General features: G+C 44.4%; 1 protein-coding gene across 1 annotated transcript; it reads right to left on the reverse strand.

The window, feature by feature from the left end:
- Positions 1-363: 363 nt before the first annotated feature.
- Positions 364-16,574, reverse strand: PARD6B (par-6 family cell polarity regulator beta). Its single transcript, XM_043553679.1, has 3 exons — positions 16,089-16,574; positions 11,450-11,672; positions 364-3,307 (listed from the first exon to the last, which is right to left on the reverse strand). The coding sequence occupies exons 1-3, from the start codon at positions 16,152-16,154 to the stop codon at positions 2,484-2,486; spliced, it is 1,113 nt and encodes a 370-aa protein (XP_043409614.1). The 5' UTR covers positions 16,155-16,574; the 3' UTR covers positions 364-2,483.
- Positions 16,575-18,459: the final 1,885 nt, after the last annotated feature.

Raw genomic sequence — 18,459 nt, forward strand, 5'->3', positions numbered from 1 at the left:
TCTTCCTATACAGAATCATATGCTGACATGGTTGCGGTCAATGTGTATACAATTTGGTGTTTATCTTTTAAACATTAGAAGTTCAGGAAGCCAGAATACTGTTATTAAGCTTAGCATTTTTCTTCCTATTCATTTTATATAGTGAGTGCTTGGTAAATATTTGTTGGGGGACTATTCATATATTTGCAAACAAGAAAGTATCCTTTATACAAGTCTATCTTTATTTGTAAAAAATAATATACAACTAAAACTAATTTGATTTTTAAAATCAAAGTTCATTTAGTGATAATGTACATTTTATAATAAAATTGTAGTAAAATACTGACATTTGATAGTTTAAACAAAGTATCATTCATGTAAAAATCATGTTGCATGTAAAATTTAATTAGAAAATTCATAGTTCACAAAAGTACATATATTTTTGTTGATAGCTCATGAGAACATCATAAATTTACTCAAGATACAGAACAAAATTCACAGTTAGGCTTGACATTTAGTACTACAAAATTTTATGTGGAGTCCACTGGTATTTTTGTTAATAAGGTACACCTGAAATAATTGAGACTGCCAATGATTTGACATTTTATTGTATAACCAAGGTCTATACTGGCTTTACAATACGTCTAGTAATCAATTATGTCACCAATGATTTCAATGAGAAATCTAGCTAAAAACACCACTCATATATACCCTTAGCAGGATAATTAAAATAAAAAGCACTAGCAGCTTTGATTTCCATTTTCGTGAATACATACAAGACAAATCTGTACTTTATAGTTAAAATGTGTACAAAAAGTCAAGCCCTGAAGTATTTTTCCCAGGAGAGAAGTTCTGATGTTAAAACTTTGTTAAAAAAAAAAAAAAAAAAAAAAGGAGAGAGAGGTAGTGTGTGAAAGGATTTTTACTTAAAATGTTAAACCCCTGCACCGCTTAAAATATGCATGAAATTTAACCTATGTGTTAACATTTTCCCATTCGAGAGTCAAATTTATATCAACTCACAGAATGTTAAAGCTGGAATGCCGTTAAAAAATAGTGGTACAGAAGTGGAAGAACTTGGGTGACTTCAATGAAAAAGTAGTGTCACATAATGTTGTGCGGTTGTCAGTTTAGTGGTGCCGCGAGCAAAATACATGAAGTGTTCTGAGTCCAGCCACCTTCATCTAATCCAGACTTCTTCATACGTTTTTACCAGAGAGAAAATATCCTTCAAAACGGAGCCATTTAATTCTTCATTGTTTCAATAGCACACAATTGTTATAAAGGTATCCATCTGTCCTGGCCCTACCATAAAATTAATAATAAATAACTCAGAGAGGAAAATCCGTAAGCCACAGGGAACGTGTGCGCGCCCCACACTCTTCTTAGTTTCTATATACAAGCGGTGCTTGTGCACGTTGTCCAGTGGAATCAGGCGAGGGTTGGGAGCTAGCAGCCTTACCTTCAACTTGTCCTAAGTGGGTGCATCGGAAAATAATAAATAGCCTCATAAAATTAATAGCAATAAATGCTACCTGTCCAAGGTGAATACTATATTATTTCTCATAAAGTGTAGGCAGTGTCCCTAGAAATCCCAGTAAGGAAAACCCACGTATCTCATACAAAAAGTGCACAAGTTTGTCCTGTGTGTAAAAATCTCTTAATTTGGGTGCATTTTTTAATCCAAAATGATTCATACTACTCAAATACGTGAAAAGAGTATAAAAGCACGCCAACAAAACACTAACGACAAAAGGAATGATTTCAATGAGATGGGAATGAGACAGAAGAGATTAAGGGGGTCTCAAGTATCACCAGTTGATGGAACTGCCTTTTACAACGTTAAGTCATACACACAGGAAAGCTATAGGATGAACAAACTTTTAACCTGGACAACTGTTACAGTTTCTTAATTCAAGACCATGGCTTCAATGCTTTATGACCTAGGAAGCAATTCCTAAAAACAGTCAATTGGTTCGATCTCTTAGAAATTAGGGGGGAAAGAAGGCATTTGAAAAAATTACTCGTAACAATTAGCAACGGAAGAATAACATTAAAAAATCAAGATAAAATACAAGAAACATAGGAGCTGAGGTCCCCAAGGTACCAAGGGACAGAATCGGACTTCTTCACATTAGAGTTAAAAAAATACACAGTTAAAAGAAAAAGCTAACTGGGCTCTGCACAGCAGGTTAAATACACAACCACTTTGAACGGAAATGATCTGGCCCTCTCGTAGTTCTGAGAACGTGCCCTAACATCCAGTTCTCTGTAGACAAAATAGCAAAAGCACATACTTTCATTAGCAAAGGCCCCTTTTAGACTTAAACTCACCTCTGACAAACCAAAGTTTGTATTAACAATTATCAAACTACTATTTTAATAACATTTTAAGCTTGCGATATTATTTTTCTCATGCCTACTCCAGGTCACTGGTTCAGAGGTATGTATGCTTTAAACTAGCCGAATTTACAAGTCCCTATGGTGACATTCAGACAAAGGTTTCATAGCGTTATGATCGTTCCGTCTTCTTCTAAGAGTTTTTGATCTGGAGCACGTGTTTCTGTACCTGTGCCACTTGCGACGGGGGCTAAGCTCACTTCATTAGAAGGAATAAAACCATTCTGTCCAGATTCAAAATTGAGTTCTATTTGCGTTAGTGATTCTAGGCTCTCGGTAGTGGGAACAGCTTTCGGAATCTGCTGCGGCACTCCGTTACCTTCAATAACAATGTCGTCCTCATCACTGTCTTCATCCTCTGGCTCAAAGCTCGGTTCTGCCTGCTGGGGATAGCCCAGAAGGCTGTTATCAGTGGACTGGCCAGAGCTGCCAGAAGTCCGACTGTTCCGGACAACATTGTTCCTCTGGTTTGCTGGTCTCACCGTGATGATGAGGTTGCGGCTGTTGGCGATCATCATGTCTGTTACTTGATCAAGACTCTTCCCTGAAACTTCTATGCCGTTGACTTCTAAGACTTCATCATTCACAGCTAACAGTCCTGTGCTTTGAGCCAGGCCTCCGGGGACAAGTCTGGATATAAAGATCCCTGGGACCTTCTCTAAGCCATGAGGTGTTACCCTGACACTGGAGCCATCCCGGATGTAGAATCCTAAGGGTTTCTCAGTGCCGTACTTGTAAAGACGAACCCTACGATGTGTTTCTGGGAGAATATCCACGTCTATAATAGAAGACACGGGTCTGAAGTCTTGGGGCATGCTAATGACTATATGTGGCTTTTTTCTATGGTTGTCAGGACGCAATACGTTGGTTAAAACATTCTTCTTCTTTATTAGTGTGTCTGTACCAAAGGCACTGTAGTCTGCTTCTTCTGTTTAAAAACAAAATACGATAATTATAGAGATACTGTAAAAACACCCATTTATCTACAGTTGAATCTATACAGAAGGGAGAACTCACATGCATTTGGTACACAAACAATTTAAATATTAGCTTCTAATCAGATCAAAATGTAGTGCAGTGGTAAGACTGCTGTACCAGAAGGAAACCACTAGGTGGCCCTCTCAAGTACACATCATAAAAGAAGCAAATGCTGAAGTTAAATCTGAGCAAGCTCAAAGGCTATTAAGCATTAAGAGGGCAAACACGATTCTGGTAAGTCTTACAAACCATTCTTAACCATCATTTCAGGGGCGCCTGGGTGGCTCAGTCGGTTAAGCGGCCGACTTCAGCTCAGGTCATGATCTCGGGGTCTGCGAGTTCGAGCCCCGCGTCGGGCTCTGTGCTGACAGCTCAGAGCCTGGAACCTGTTTCAGATTCTGTGTCTCCCTCTCTCTGACCCTCCCCCGTTCATGCTCTGTCTCAAAAAAAAATAAACGTTAAAAAAAATTTTTTTTTAAACATCACTTCAAATGCGTTACATAAAATGTATTTTCCCTTCATTTAAGAACCTCCAGTTTGCATATTTCTGATTCTCCTCGATGTAAAATGCGACACTTTTGAATCCCAAGGTAAATCAAGAGAATGAACCTGTATGAGAGGCTGACTGGGCAGATAATATGCATTAAATGATAATGTAATAAGAGAAATATAGATCTAGAACGTAGGGATTTTGGTCTTCTGCAAATGTTCTCTTCCAGCTTTCCAGGGGGTAATTCTTCATCTCCCATTTTCCCACTTTGAAAGACGCTGAAGTGTAAGATTGTTAACTTTTTTCTTCACCGTGTGTGAAACAACGGGGGGGGGGGGGGGGCAAAGGAACCTGTCTGGGTGGTGGGGACACAACCGGCGGGAGGGAGGACCCTGGCAGCCCCGAGCTGCTGCCTCATTTAACGTGCGGCACGGCCCCCTTGCTGCAGGCATCTTTCTTCCACTAAAGAAATCTGTGTGGCCAAATCCAATTTGCCACGGAGCCTTGTTTTTTTAGGTAAAAAATTTCTCATTTTTAAATGCTGATACCCAATTAAATAACAACAAAAACCAGCTTGAGCCAAATAACATCCGCGGGCTTGAATTCATTCTTCCAGCCAGCAATCTAGAATTCTGATGTAAACTAAGGGAAAACGGGGCGCCTAAAACCAGATAGGGATTCTTAAATCACACTGTTGAAGGAAGGCATCTACAAACAAAACATCTCATCAGAGAATGAGGTAGAAAAGGAAATGAGATTGACCACAGGTACGAAACTTGAAATCATGTTTCAAAAATAACCAATGAGAAGAAATTAAAAAATCTTAGCCTCAGCTCCTGCTACAGAGAAGAGTATCACTGTACTGTGTGGGACGGGGCTTAGCCTCCATTCTTTCCCTGCACTCTCACCTTCTATTGATAAATATTTCCATCTTTACTCTATAAACCAGGAAATCAAGGGCACAAAATAACCATTAAGAGTACAAAATACGGAGAAAGACTGGACCTGGATTTTCTTATCTGGCCAGTACCTTACGCATTCACATAATGAGTATTAAGTGTCAGGTGTGGGTCTGAATATGGAGAACTTGGGTATTTTTTTCTCATGTTGCTTGAACATTCTTTTTTTTTTTTTTTAATTTTTTTTAACATTTATTTATTTTTGAGACAGAGAGAGACAGAGCATGAACGGTGGAGGGTCAGAGAGAGAGGGAGACACAGAATCTGAAACAGGCTCCAGGCTCTGAGCGGTCAGCACAGAGCCCGACGCGGGGCTCGAACTCACGGACTGTGAGATCGTGACCTGAGCCGAGGTTGGCTGCTTAACCGACTGAGCCACCCAGGCGCCCCACTTGAACATTCTTTAAAAGCTAGCTGCAGAGGGGCGCCTGGGTGGCGAGTTGGTTAAGCGTCCAACTTAGTTAGGCACAGGTCATGATCTCGCAGTTCATGAGGTCGAGCCCCACACTGGGCTCTCTGATGTCAGTGCAGAACGCGCTTCAGATCCTGTCTGTCTCTCTCTCAAAAATAAACAAACATTAAAAAAAAAAAAAAAAAAGGCTAGTTGCAGATAAATGTACAAGACCAGGGGTACCTTAATTTTTGGCATTTTTCCCCCTGGGGCAAATTCTGTCTTCATTTATAAAATATGCATACTATGTTCCTACAGAGACAAATTTATTTATAATTTGGCTTTGGAAATTAACCCAGTGACACAAGAATCTTTTTGGCAACACTTGGGAAAGACTATCAACAATAGTCTTCTACTGAATGTATTTTCTCAAAAGTATCTTTTCATTTTAAAACAATCAATTTTAAAAAACGTACATAATATTTATAAGGAAAATTCCACACTGTACACACTGGAACAAAATTAAGTTGCCTACATGGGAAACCTGACCCCCGCCCTCCCCCCCAAAAAGAAAAAAACAATCCTAAATCTGCATAATTTGGCATTGCATCCAGACTGTTTGAATGCTCTCTGCTAAATTCTCAAAAGCAATATGCCCCAGTACAAAGGCACCTTTGTTCTCCCATCTAGCTAATCAGTTTCTAGCCACTGGGAAAAGAAATATTTTGGCAGGAAGCCAGGGTGCAGAGTGTTAGTTTAAAGTGTAAAGGTGACTGTCCACTGGGAACCGGGAGTTCATTTGCTACCTGAGTCTGTGTATCAAAGCACTGAACTCAGAATGAGATGGAAAGTTTGCAAACTTGGTTCACAGCAACCTCCCCGCCCCCACACCGTAAAAACCCGGGCTTATGCAACAGTACATGATATAGGCTCAACACCTCCCTTATCCCAAGCCTGTCTCTCAGCCACAGCCTCAGCTAACTGCGATCATCACGGATCCACTTGGAATGCCTGCCAGGAGCCAAACTGCGGGTCTCCCTTCCTTACAGAAAGTTCCTGTGCTTTACTTAGAGAGGAGCCTTGCAGCCACTCCCCGGGACCTCTTACTCTTCCAACAGTTAATTCCGAAAGGCCTGGCTGTCTCATTCCTTAACGGACATTGAGTCGTGAGTCACAGATTCAGAACAGGGGGTAAGGGTCCACTAGTGACCCAGGGCAGGCACAGATACATGAAATAAAAGCCTACGGTGTTAAAGCAAATCTGGGGGATAAAAAACCCAAACCCTCCTATAAACCCCATCAGCATCCCTGTAGAGTAAACACAGTAACAGTTCACAGTAATCAAGAAAGTTCACGATGACCCATCTGAAGTTCGATGAGAAGACAGGGAAGAAGGAAATAATTTCTGAAATTATCCTACGCCAGGGTTGACAAACTTTTCCCCAAAAGAGCTCTGGAGTAAGTATTTTAGGTGTTGCAGGTCATATAGTCGCTGCTGCAAAAGCCACGATCAGTACGTAAAGGAATGAGTGTGGCCGTGTTCCAAGAAAACTTTATTTACAAAAACAGCCAGCAAGCCTTGTTTGCCAACCTTTGTTCTAATCCAAAATGGTTAAATGAACTAGATCTGGCAGCTTTAAAAGGATTAAATATCACCTAAAGCAACATTCAAAACATGCAAATCCCTTCACCTCCTAATATAAGCAAACCAATCACCAAACACTGCACTAGAAGAAGCTGCACTAGGATGTAGCCAGGCCGATCCCGTGACCAAGAGAAGGTGGGGGCTTGTTCTCATGGTGCTTGCACTCCACAAGAGGGGACTCCACAAGAGGGGCCGGCAACCCGAATTTCAAACAATTACGTTATTAGAAGGAGCCAAGAACTGTGGTTTGTCTACAGTGCACCGTAGGAGCCTGGCCTGGTTTGCAGGGAGACACAAGGCTTCTCCAGGGAAGAGAGGTTTGTGCTGAGACTGGAAAAGAAGCCAGTAGCTAATCAGGTAGAAGGGAGGGAAGAATGTTCCAGGCACAGGATCCAACGAATATAGAGAAGGGCTGGATGGGGCAGACGAAGAAGTCCAATAGAGAGAGGGGGGGAGGGGAGGGGAAGGAGCCAAGAGCCCAGTTAGAGGCAGCAGGGGCCCTGCAGACAAACAGGGCCTGGGGGGGGGGGGGGTTGTTAAGGATTATGGACTTCAGCCTAAGGGCAATGGGAAGAAAACCAAAGGTTTGGGTTTTTCTACTAAGCTCACCCAGGCTGTAAACTGGAGAATGGCCCTGAGGGAGAAAACGGGGAGCCGCCGAAGTGATTTTGGATGGCCCCTGGCCTGGAGCAGAGGTAGTGCTGATGCGGAAACGAACGTGAAAAATAATTAGAACGGTTTTAATACTAATAGGCTCGGTGCCTGAGCAAAAGAGAGGCATGTGTCAAAGGTGACACCCAGGTTTCTGTCATGAGCAACTCTTGTCACAATTTCTTTTTATTTTATTTGACCTTATTTCTTGGGCCACACCTTTAAACCATTTTTTACAATTTACAATTAAAATGCATATCCTTTAGAGCATTTTTAAGTCAAACCCTGACTCACTGAAATGGAGTCTTAAAGTACATCTGCAGAATAATGTCGAGTGCACAGTTTCAAGAGATGAATGGGGTGCCTGACCAGGTGTCTGGGCCACAAGACCACGTCTTAAGTGAGAGAGTGTATAAAGGGAGGCCCTTCTAGTGTTTCCAGCAGACTCTTCTGAATAAATCCAAGATAAAAATGCATTTGTCTGAGATCATACAAAAACTGATGGTAATAGACCACGAAGTTGTGGTGTGGATATTCTGATCAGATCTGGGGAGGAGTCTGAGCACCACAACAGATCCCAGACTTGGCTGCCTGTCATGCGAGCTGGGAGGCTTTTAAACTCCAATAGGGGAAGGGGGTTGACAAAAGATCTGGCAATCTTCTCTGTGAATACAACTTTTAAGACACCAGAGACTTTATCTTCTTTTGGTTCTGCTTCCGATGATAATAGCCCTAGAGACGGGGTCTTTCTTCTAACAACAAATTATTACAAAACATAAAACCTTTCAAGATATGTAACAATAGTTTATGCATTCAACTGTGACCTTTCAATTCAAAGAAACTCTTAGCAGAAGCATCAGATTTTCAATTAAAGATGTACTGTAAAAGACACAGTTTTAAAATTTTAAATGGTTCTGAAGTTTGTTTTTTAAAATCACTTGGTACCATATCGAATGTAATCGCTGCCCTAACGATTCCTAAACTGGGATCAACAAGCCAAGAAAACAGAAAATGTGTTGTCATTAAGCAGTGAAATGTTACTATACGTAATGTCATGCTTTATATTAGTTTCCTGACTTTAATGCCGATTATCATTTACATAAAATCAGCTTTCTACTTAAGCATCTGTTGATCTTTAAAAGAAAAAAAAGTATCACCGTGAATCACCGGGCACTGAGTAAGTCTGTAAGACAGTAAAGATAACTAACTTGCCCTTACATAAGGTGACTTCAGGTCTGATAAAGGTGGGAGGGTCAGGGGGCTTTGGCTAGGGTGGTCCAAAGAGACCCTTAGAACAAAGTTATGTGTGCTAAGATCTGAATGATGAGGAGGGAGCCATGGGAGGAGCAAGGAAAAGGGGGAAAGAACAGCAGAAACACAGAGCAACGAGCTTTCCAAGTCTGAGCCAGAAAGCAAGCCAGCCTGGTGGGCTGTGATGAGGGAGTAGGGGAACGGAGAAAGATGACGTTGTAAAGTCCAAGGCAGGAAGGATGTTATTCTGGGTAGAGTGGGAAGGGAGAAGGGGGGTTATGAAGCAGGAATGACTCGACCAGCTTACTTTTCTGCTTTCCTTAAGTCCTATTTGCATTACACTTGCATTTTTATTTATTTTAATTTTAATTTTAATGTTTATTTATTTTTGAGACAGAGACAGGATGCGAGTGGGTTAGGGGCAGAGAGAGAGAGAGAGAGAGAGAGAGAGAGAGAGAGAGAGAGAGCCCGAAGCAGGCTCCAGGTTCCAAGCTATCAGCACAGAGCCCTACGCGGGGCTCGAAATTACCAGCTGTGAGATCATGACCTGAGTCGAAGTCGGACGCTCAACCGACTGAGCCACCCAGGCGCCCCAAATTACACTTGTATTTTTAAAAGCAAAAATGTTCTGTTCAATGCACTACCTATTTCTAAATCAAATTCTAAGAGCTGTTCACTATATTGGACATTTACTTCTAGGGCAAAGAAAACTTTTGTTCACATAGAAACATATTTAAAAAGCAAATAGCAGAACATAACCACCCTTACCAGACATCAGGATTAATCCCACAATCGTTAAGTGTCACTATTCCAGTAATAAGCACACGTAGTGGTACAATCCAACTCCTAAAATCTAGCAAAAAGGATAATCCAACAAAATTTTGTCGGATGGCAGGAGTTTAAACATAGTCACTCCTCACTTAAATACACATTCCGAACAGCAATGAAGTTTTTAATGAAAATCACAATGGCTAACAACGAAGGCCTACCACTCAACGATTCAGCTTCTTCTGCTTAACACAAGTTCCACTTGAATGTTTTGTCTTCTCTCCTCTACTGCCGTTCCTTCCTCTCCAACAGTCTCTACACAACCAGACAAGGGCCCACTCCTGTCTTCATCCCTGCGAGACCTGATGTCCACTCTCAAGAATTTCAACGATCACTTTTCCAGACTTTCAATCTTCTCTGACTAGCCTCTAGATTTCGATCATAAGTTCCAGTCTACTACTTCCAATTTCCTATATGACACAGTTAAAACTCATCAGCCAAATAAGCCCCCCCCCCCTTTTTTAATGTTTAGTCTATTTTTGAGAGAGAGACAGACAGACAGACAGAGCACGAATGGGGAGGGGCAGAGAGAGGAGACACAGAACCCAAAACAAGCTCCAGGCTCCGAGTTGTCAGCACAAAGCCCGACGTGGGGCTTAACCCCACAAACCGCAAGATCATGACCTGAGACGAAGTCAGCACTTGACCAACTGAGCCACCCAGGCACCCCCCCCAAATAAGCCTTTTTTGTTCCAAAACCAAATCCATTTTCTTTCCAAGTCAATGTCCCTCTTCCAAATTCTGCTTGTTTATGGCACTGTCCCGGCCATCAGACTCAAATCCAGAAACCCATTTATTCTGTTTGAGTCCTCTTCACGTCCCCACCATGCAGTGGGGAGCAGTGACTCTCAAGTACCAGATACGCCCCTTTCCTCACCTGCCTCCTCCACCGGGGCAGCTTCCTGGCTGTCTCTTCATGCCAGCTACTTGTCCTCTCCTCTAAGACTGCTGCTCACTCCATCTCATCCCCAGCAGCCAAATTAATCTTCCTAGGCTAATACTCTAATTGTACTACACCACTGTTAGGTATCTACGCAATCCATCTCAGGGGTCTCTGGGAAAATTAACGTGTGTGCTTCTAAGTATTTTGCGAACAGCGTAAATGTGACCCTCGGAGGTTTGTTGGTGGACTTCAGTTCCTCCAAACCTAGAAAAGCACAGCTACAAGACCAGTGCAGTCCCAAAGCCCTGGGAGTGGTCCAAGGCTTATCAACCGATTGGAAATAAAGTTTCACCTTCAAGGGTAAACCCCACCCATTCTCTCAAACTGCTCTCTGGGTTGGTTTATAAACATAGAAAGGCTCTCATTATCCCGCCAATACTGAGCCTGCTGCTGTCACACTGGCTTTCTAAACCTCTTCATTTACCAAAGACAAAGGAATAAACCCCACACATCAGGCCCATGTGCAGACAGGCAGACACACAGACAAGGAGGAGGCCGTAAAGTTTAAAAAAAAAAAGTTATAAACTCAAAGTACATTTGAAAATGCTTGTCCCACAGAATGGTTATTTCAAATGTTCTTTTGCAAGACTAATATCAGTGTTTAAATTCCTCCAAAATAATGGCTTCCTCTCTAATTTTCCAGATAACTAACTGACATTATTTCTGTGAAAAACATCCTAAATAATTAACTTTCCTTCAGGTATCTATTAAGTAGTAAACACAGCATCTGAGAGTTCGTTGCCACCAAAAAAAAAAAAAAAAAAAAAAAAAAATTAGAATGTTTCTCTGATTTCAAAGTCATAGCCTTTGCAAAACATCTTTCTGAATGAACAAAACTCTATTCACCAAAGTGAATATTCAATGCATATCCTATCAATGAGGAAAATAAACTACTTCTGTTTCTAAAACAATTCTTCTACACAGTGGTACTTACCCTTTTTTTGTATAAAAATCCTAAGTAGTGGGTTGGCCGTTGAAACAGCTTTGTGATAATTATCGTCATTGTTTATAGGTAGTAAGTCTCCATGGATGTCTGCATAGCCTACTAAAACGTCAACATTGGGTATCTTATGAACATGTTGCAGTAATCCATAAAACTCCTCAAATTTTCCAGGTTTGGATCTTTCCAGTGAAAACCGACGAAATTCAGCTCCAAACTATAAATACAATGAACACATTAATTAAAAACAAAATAAGTAACAGGACCCGATTTGAAAATGCACGCCACAGGAAAATTAACAGGCATGGTACTTCCCTTAATAAACAAGATAGTGGCAGTGACACAGTCCTTGGTCGGAACCCTCACTATCTGGAGATAAAACAGCATAAGAAAGGCACAGGAATGTGCCTTCTCACCGCTGCATCTCTGAGGGGCACTCCCTTCAGGAGATGCAGGCTCACTTCAACCCCTGGGGTACGCAGGCCTCACTGGGGACTGTCCTGCAACGGTGACTCAGCTCAAACCGGTCTGGAGCCCAGATCTCGACCGGCAGTACTCTCCCCACTCAGGCCGTGCGGTAACAAAGATGCGCCCAAGTCTTTATTTTGGCCATTAGCAAAAAGTACCTAAGTTTCTTCCCTTATAAAAGGGATTATTACTTCGCAGGAAGTGTAAGAATTAACAGAAACATATAAAAAAGGGGCTTTGAGTTTCTTGGCATTAAGCTACCATACAAATAGAGGTATATAAGAAATAGGTCTAGAGATAAGGAGTATCTTCCCTATGATAATGCTGGAAAAAAGAAGCTTTATTAATACATAAAATGTATATCCTACAACCACCCACATAACACAAGAAGTGGTTATGTGCTTGGCACAGTGCTGAGCCCTATAGATGGGCTGGGAGCAGGAGCTCACCCATTAGTGGGTAAAGAGGACAATGACATCAGCAAGGTCTTAAGGGATCAAAGAAACACCTCTATCAGACCCAATATTTACCTTCACAATTCTGATTTTCGGGTATGTTTCCCTCCTCTAGAATCATATCTCTGCTCTCCAAATGCCAGATGATTAAAGTGGCTGTTATTGAACACTAAGGACTGGCTTCATCTAGTCCCTGATAAACAGGATCTATGACTTAATATGGGACTACCTTCCTCAATGTGGAAACCTAGGAAAGGTTCATCAGCCTTCCTCAAAAAGTGTCCTGGCCACAGAAGTCTAGAAATGCTATGTAACTATAATCACACTCTTAAGGAATCACTGTGGAGACCGGATATTACAGACTCAGTTCAGTCCTACAGTTGATTTTTTTTTTTTTTAATTCTAAACAAATGTTTGCCAAATATGTTCTACCACTGAACTTATTTTTCCTCTAAATATCTACTATTAACAAGAAAGATTAATGTATTCTAATGTAATGTAATGCTAACACAGCCTTAAGCATCATGCAGAGAAAGTCACCATCAGAATAATTTGAGAGGTTACAAATGTGTCAATTCATCTTCCCAAGGACCTATGGGATATCTGAAGTCACTGTCCTTATTGTATTTAAGAAGTTCATCTGCCTTACTAATACCCACACTGCTCACTAGTTTTAAATTAAGTTAAAAACTCCCTAAAGCTGACTCTTACCTCTAATAAATAATTTAAAAAGTTTCCAAAACACATTCTTGAAACACAAACACCAACATTTGTCAAGAATATAAGGTGACTCATACCTAAAACTCTCAAAAAGTTTAGTCACACCTTCATGTTTCAAGGTAAATAAAAACTGGGCAACACCCTTCATATCAGAGCTAGTCTTACGATGTTATCAAAAGTCACAGTTTCTCCTCCATTTTCTTTCTTCTGGTATCATAAGGCAGAGTTGCTAGTGTTTTCTGATTCATGCCAGGGTTATCACTTCTCCTGGTACATGTGTAAGAGTAACATCTAACAACTGAACATTTTAGGGCTCCAATGTCTTTGCTTTTGCTAAAGCTTTTGGGTGAAAAGCTTCTGCTTAACATTTTTTCTCTTCCTTAAATGTTATGATAAAAACAATGAAAAACTGTATGGCTTCACGGCAGCTGTGCCCTTTTGCAAATGTTAGCAGAAAACAAAACCAAACAAGAGAAACTGTTATGCTTGTTGCAGAAAAACAGGATCAAGAGAACGTTTGACTACATGAAGAAAAATACTAAGAGAGAAAATCAAGACCCACTCAACAACTATCCACTATGTGAACCATTTATAACTCTTTTTTAGCCCAGTCTACTTTGTCCTGGCCACACAGAATTTGGCCTTCTCCCCTGGGAGAATGGACACCTTCTCTCAGCATCTGTTGGTACATCCGAGAAAAGCAAAGTTAATTTTGATATTGTCTGCCCACGAATAACAATCAGAAAATGTACAGCTCAGGAGTTGTCCCAAGGTTATTAAAGGATACCACCTTCAATATTGATTAAGAACTTTCCTAGGTCCGCAAAGATAATCAAGTTGACACACTGTTTTCTCCGCAGAAGTAAGAGAGATCCCAAACGTGGATCTGCACATCACCTGGTCCTGGCTGCAACCGCTTGAGGATCAGTTTTGTAAAAAGCTCTGATATCACCAAAGCAGTGACAAAGGGAAATACTGTTTCAAACATCTGTCCAAATATTTTTTAAGTGATAAGGAGGACAAGTGTTTAATTTAATCCACTAAAAATAAGCGTGTCAACAATATCTATTTAAAACACAAGGTGTCACAGACACATTAAAAACAGGACCTAATGCTCTGTCTATTCATCGACGGCTAGAACAATGACGGAGCCACACTTCACTTGGTGCGGGTTCTCAGAATGCCTTGACTCTAGTTAAGAGAGGAGGTTCACTAACAGGGCAGCCTGGCAGGTCAAATATGGAACATGTAGTAGACATACGTGTGGGAAAGATTCACACATCAGCTGACAGCAGAGAAGGGGCAGAAAGCCTGAAATTCCAGTCCCCAAATGCTCCAGGTTTCTAGTCCAAGAGATAAATTACCACGTCACTGTATTTATCAGTGCACCTAGAATCTCGACTCATTTTTCCTAGGATAAGAAAATTAAAGACTTGCTACCAAGATTAGGACCACAAACTGAATTTTAAAATTATGCAATATCGTTAAGTGTTTTTCTTTTCTTAACCTCAACTCCCACAGGCGCAACCTAGATTTATAACAGGAATGCCTGAGAAAGTTCAACCACTGGGCACAGAACCACTACTGCCCCTATGCAGCTCAGGAAAAATGTCTGTATATCTGGAGTCATCTTAACCCTTAGCTTAAGCATGTCCCTCCAATTTGCTATGACAGTTCCATGGAGGACACAGGAAGAGTGTATTCCTTAAATTGCCGTAATTGCATTTCTGTTCCTATTAAACAACGGTTTCTGCAACTAGTGCCTATCCTGATACAGAAGTTAAGTCACAAACAGCATTGTTAAATGATGTTGAAAAAAATTCATGCCAATATTCTTGACGCCAGGATCTCAGTTACAGCAACCTACACAACTCTGCTTATCAACTCTAGATAATAAAACCATTCTATCCACAGGCTCCCTGATTTTGTATTTGCCCTAAGTAGCCTTACATTCAATGACGTTTCATTATTTTTTAAGTGGATACGTGCTGTACTGTTCTCCCAGGCTTGTACGCGCGTTTTGGTTTTCTCAACTCTATTTTAAACGTTCTCATAAACATTTGTATTCTATGGAGCGTAGACGTTACTCTGTAAAAAGGCTTTCAGGTTTTGTCATGAAAGCAGAGCTTGGCGAAGTCATCATCACCTTTCTGAGCCCTCTGTTTTCTCAGAGAAGCAAACTAGATTAAGCTCTTTTTGACTCTTCAACTCATGGAAATGGTTTTGCTTGAAAATGTGGTTGCCGAACACCTCCAGGTTCCAGCTCGAAACCCCCTTTTGGAAAGCATGCTCTAACTAATCCCTACAGACTACCCTGCTCAGGGAGCCTTGCCGATTTAGGAATTCAGTGGACAGGGACGGAATCCTCAGCAGACTGGGCATACCGCTCGGTCAGGAATGAAAACACTTGACGTGAAAAGGTAGCACGATGGAATGAAAAGCGCATCCAGCCTCAAACTGTAAAGTGCTACTCAAACGAAAGGTGATAGTGTTAATTTTGTAGATTAAACGCCCACCAAAGTTAGTGCTGGAAAAATCCCTAGCAGGAAGCAAAGCTAACTTTAAAAGGGCTCTTGACTTCACTGGGCTCTCCCTTTCACCAACTCGATGCACCCTTGAACCGCAGAAAGGGGTAACATTTTGTGGCCCCGCGGGTTCCAAATACTTTGGACTCACAGACCACGAGCTAGAATTTCCCCCCCAAAGATTTCCTACCACCCCGCGCTCCCATCCCCGAAGAGGAATGAGATTTAAGGAACGAGATTAAGTGCTCCACTGGTCTTCCCACCTGGGCTAGGGGCAAACCCAAGCCCCACCTTCGCCCCCTTCTCACCAAGTTTTCGCTCCGCTACCTCCTGCCTCCAAATCCCACTGCCGCACCCCCCCCCCCGAGGTTGCAGACAACGGGCAGCCCCCTCAGGCCGCCCCGGCCGCCCCCCTTCCCCTGGCCCCCATCGGCCGGCGGCTCCGCCCAGCCCGGCCCCGCGCACCTTGCTCTTCACCTCCATGGTGCCCAGGCAGCCGCTGCCCGCTCCGTGCCGGTGACTGCGGTTCATGCTGAGGCCGGGCCCCGCGGCGGCCTCCTCCGGCCGGGCCGCCCCTCGGGAGCGCAGGGAGCGAGTGCGCGGCCGGCGGGCTGGGGACGCGGCTGCGGCCCGGGCGCTTCCTCACAGGCACCTGCAGAGGGGGCGGCCGCGGCCCGGGTCTCCGCGCAGAGCTCCGCTCGGCTGGCTCCTCACGCGGCGAGACCAAGGGTCCGACTGGCGGCGCGGCGGGCGGGGACGCGACTCCCTCCCTCCGGGCCTCGGCGGCGGCCGCGACGGCGGAGAAGGAGGAGGAGGGGGCGGAGCAGAGGCGACAGGCGCCGCAGTCTCGCTCTCGGCCGCCTCCCCCGCACGCCCGCGCGCGCGCGCACCCGAGCCTGGCCGGAGCGGCGGCGCGTGAGCGCGCTCACCTGCAGTCGCCGCAGAAGCCTCGGCGGCTCGCGCTCCGCCCACACCCAATAGGAAGCGCGCACCTGCGCCCGCGCCGCCAACCAATCGATAGCCGCCTCGCGAAGCGCGTGGGCGGACCGCCTTCTCGAAAATCCCGCCCACCGCCCTGCGATTGGCCCCGCGCTGCGAGGGAGGGGCGGGATCACCTGAAGCTTTGGGCCTCCTCCCCGGACCTAGCAGGACATCCATTAAGCGCATGCGCGGGCTCCGGCGTTTCCGCCTCGGGAAGGCCGGCCGGAAGCGCGAGCGCACCTGGAGAGGAGCTGGGGCGGGTGGGCCTTTTGCGCAAGCGCAGGCACGCGCCTGATCGCCCAGTCCCGGCGAGAGCGCGCCCGGCGCGGGGGTGTGCTGCGCGGCCCAGCGGGCTGCAGGAGTGGGGTGGGGCTGCTCGGTTCCCGCCGTCCCCCGCCCCTCGTCCGCTTTGGGATGCTGCACCCTGCAGCAGCGTCCCTCCACCAGCCGGTTGGGTCGTTTCGGCGTCCAGCTGCAAGTCTGGTTACAAAATAAAAGTTTTCTCGCCTCTGCAACAGTTACTAGGGGAGAGCATCAGGGCTCTTCAGGCTTGGTTTTGTCCGTAGAGATTTTTTCCTGCAATCCGTCAGGTCCCACGAGGTCGAGAGGGCGCCGTGAGGGAGGGAAAGAGAGTTGAGGACCAGGATGGCTCCCCTCCGGTGCGGCTTCCCTGAGGACTTCCAGACCGGCCTTCCAGGGCTTTCTTTTTTCCTTTGCTTATTTTGTACTTGTTTATTTTTAACCTCTGAAGTCTTTCTCTCCCTCCTCCAGCCGTTTCTTGGCCATTCGCTCTTTGCGCCAATGACAGCCTCTGGACAATGTCCTTTTCTCCCACCGGAGTGATAGAGCTGTGTCCCTGGTAAAAGACTGAACCCTTCTCTCCAAATGCCCCAGAGCAGGTTTCTTCTCAAAGGGACGCTGTTAAGCACTGGCCATGCCCAGGAAGTGGGGAGAAGACCCTCAATCCCCCCCCCCCCCCCCCCCCCCCCCCGCAGAAGGACCCACCAGGGACCGGCTCACAAAGAGCTGTTGACCCCTCCCCTGCGCCCACCTGGGGCTGGGGGCAGGAACGTTGCCTAACCGTGGCCAGGACGAATTGCTTAGGGTGCTTGGTTCCACCCGAGTCCTCAGGGCCTTCCCCTCATCATCTACCTACCTCAGATCCCGTCTGACACCTTGTACATCCTTGCCAGCACGTGTGTGGCAGGTTTCGGGTTTTTTTCATGTTTTGGGAGTAATCTGGCCCCGCCCCAGGACGAAAGCAGTGAGGAGGCAGGGACCACATCAACCACGTCAACTCACTGTTGAGCAGGTAGCATGGTACCTGACCCAGATAGGTCTTTGCCCCGGGCCGGCGTGGAGGGAGTGTGGTTTCCCCGTGCTAACTTTGCCCCACCTGGGCTCAAAGGTGAGAAGCCGGTCTTTCCCCCTGGCGGTGGGGGAGGGGGTTCGGTTCACCATGTGTCCGTGAGGGAATTTAAGGTTTTTATGGTCACTTTGGGTAGAAGAAGGGATGGAAAGGATTCCAGCCCAAGCAGAATAGTAATAAGGCCTGCCACCTCTAATCTGTTCAGAAGCACCTGCTATGTGACTCAACGTGCGCTGGAAGTGAGGTGCGATGTTGTGCTGGGGCAGCTCCACAGTGTGGTCTCAAGACCCATTAACACTCTTAAAAATTATAGAGGCCCCCAAGCATTTTGTTTATGTGTGTCACGTCTTTTACTGTTCATCGATGTCCAAACACAGGAACACAAAAGCACACCTTCCAGCAGTCATCAGGGTGATAATCATCACATGTCATGCCCCTTCAGAAAACACCACTGTATATACCTGTGAGACAACGAGGGTGACAAGA

The sequence above is a fragment of the Prionailurus bengalensis genome, chromosome A3 (assembly GCF_016509475.1).
Source record: "Prionailurus bengalensis isolate Pbe53 chromosome A3, Fcat_Pben_1.1_paternal_pri, whole genome shotgun sequence".
Taxonomy (NCBI): domain Eukaryota; kingdom Metazoa; phylum Chordata; class Mammalia; order Carnivora; family Felidae; genus Prionailurus; species Prionailurus bengalensis.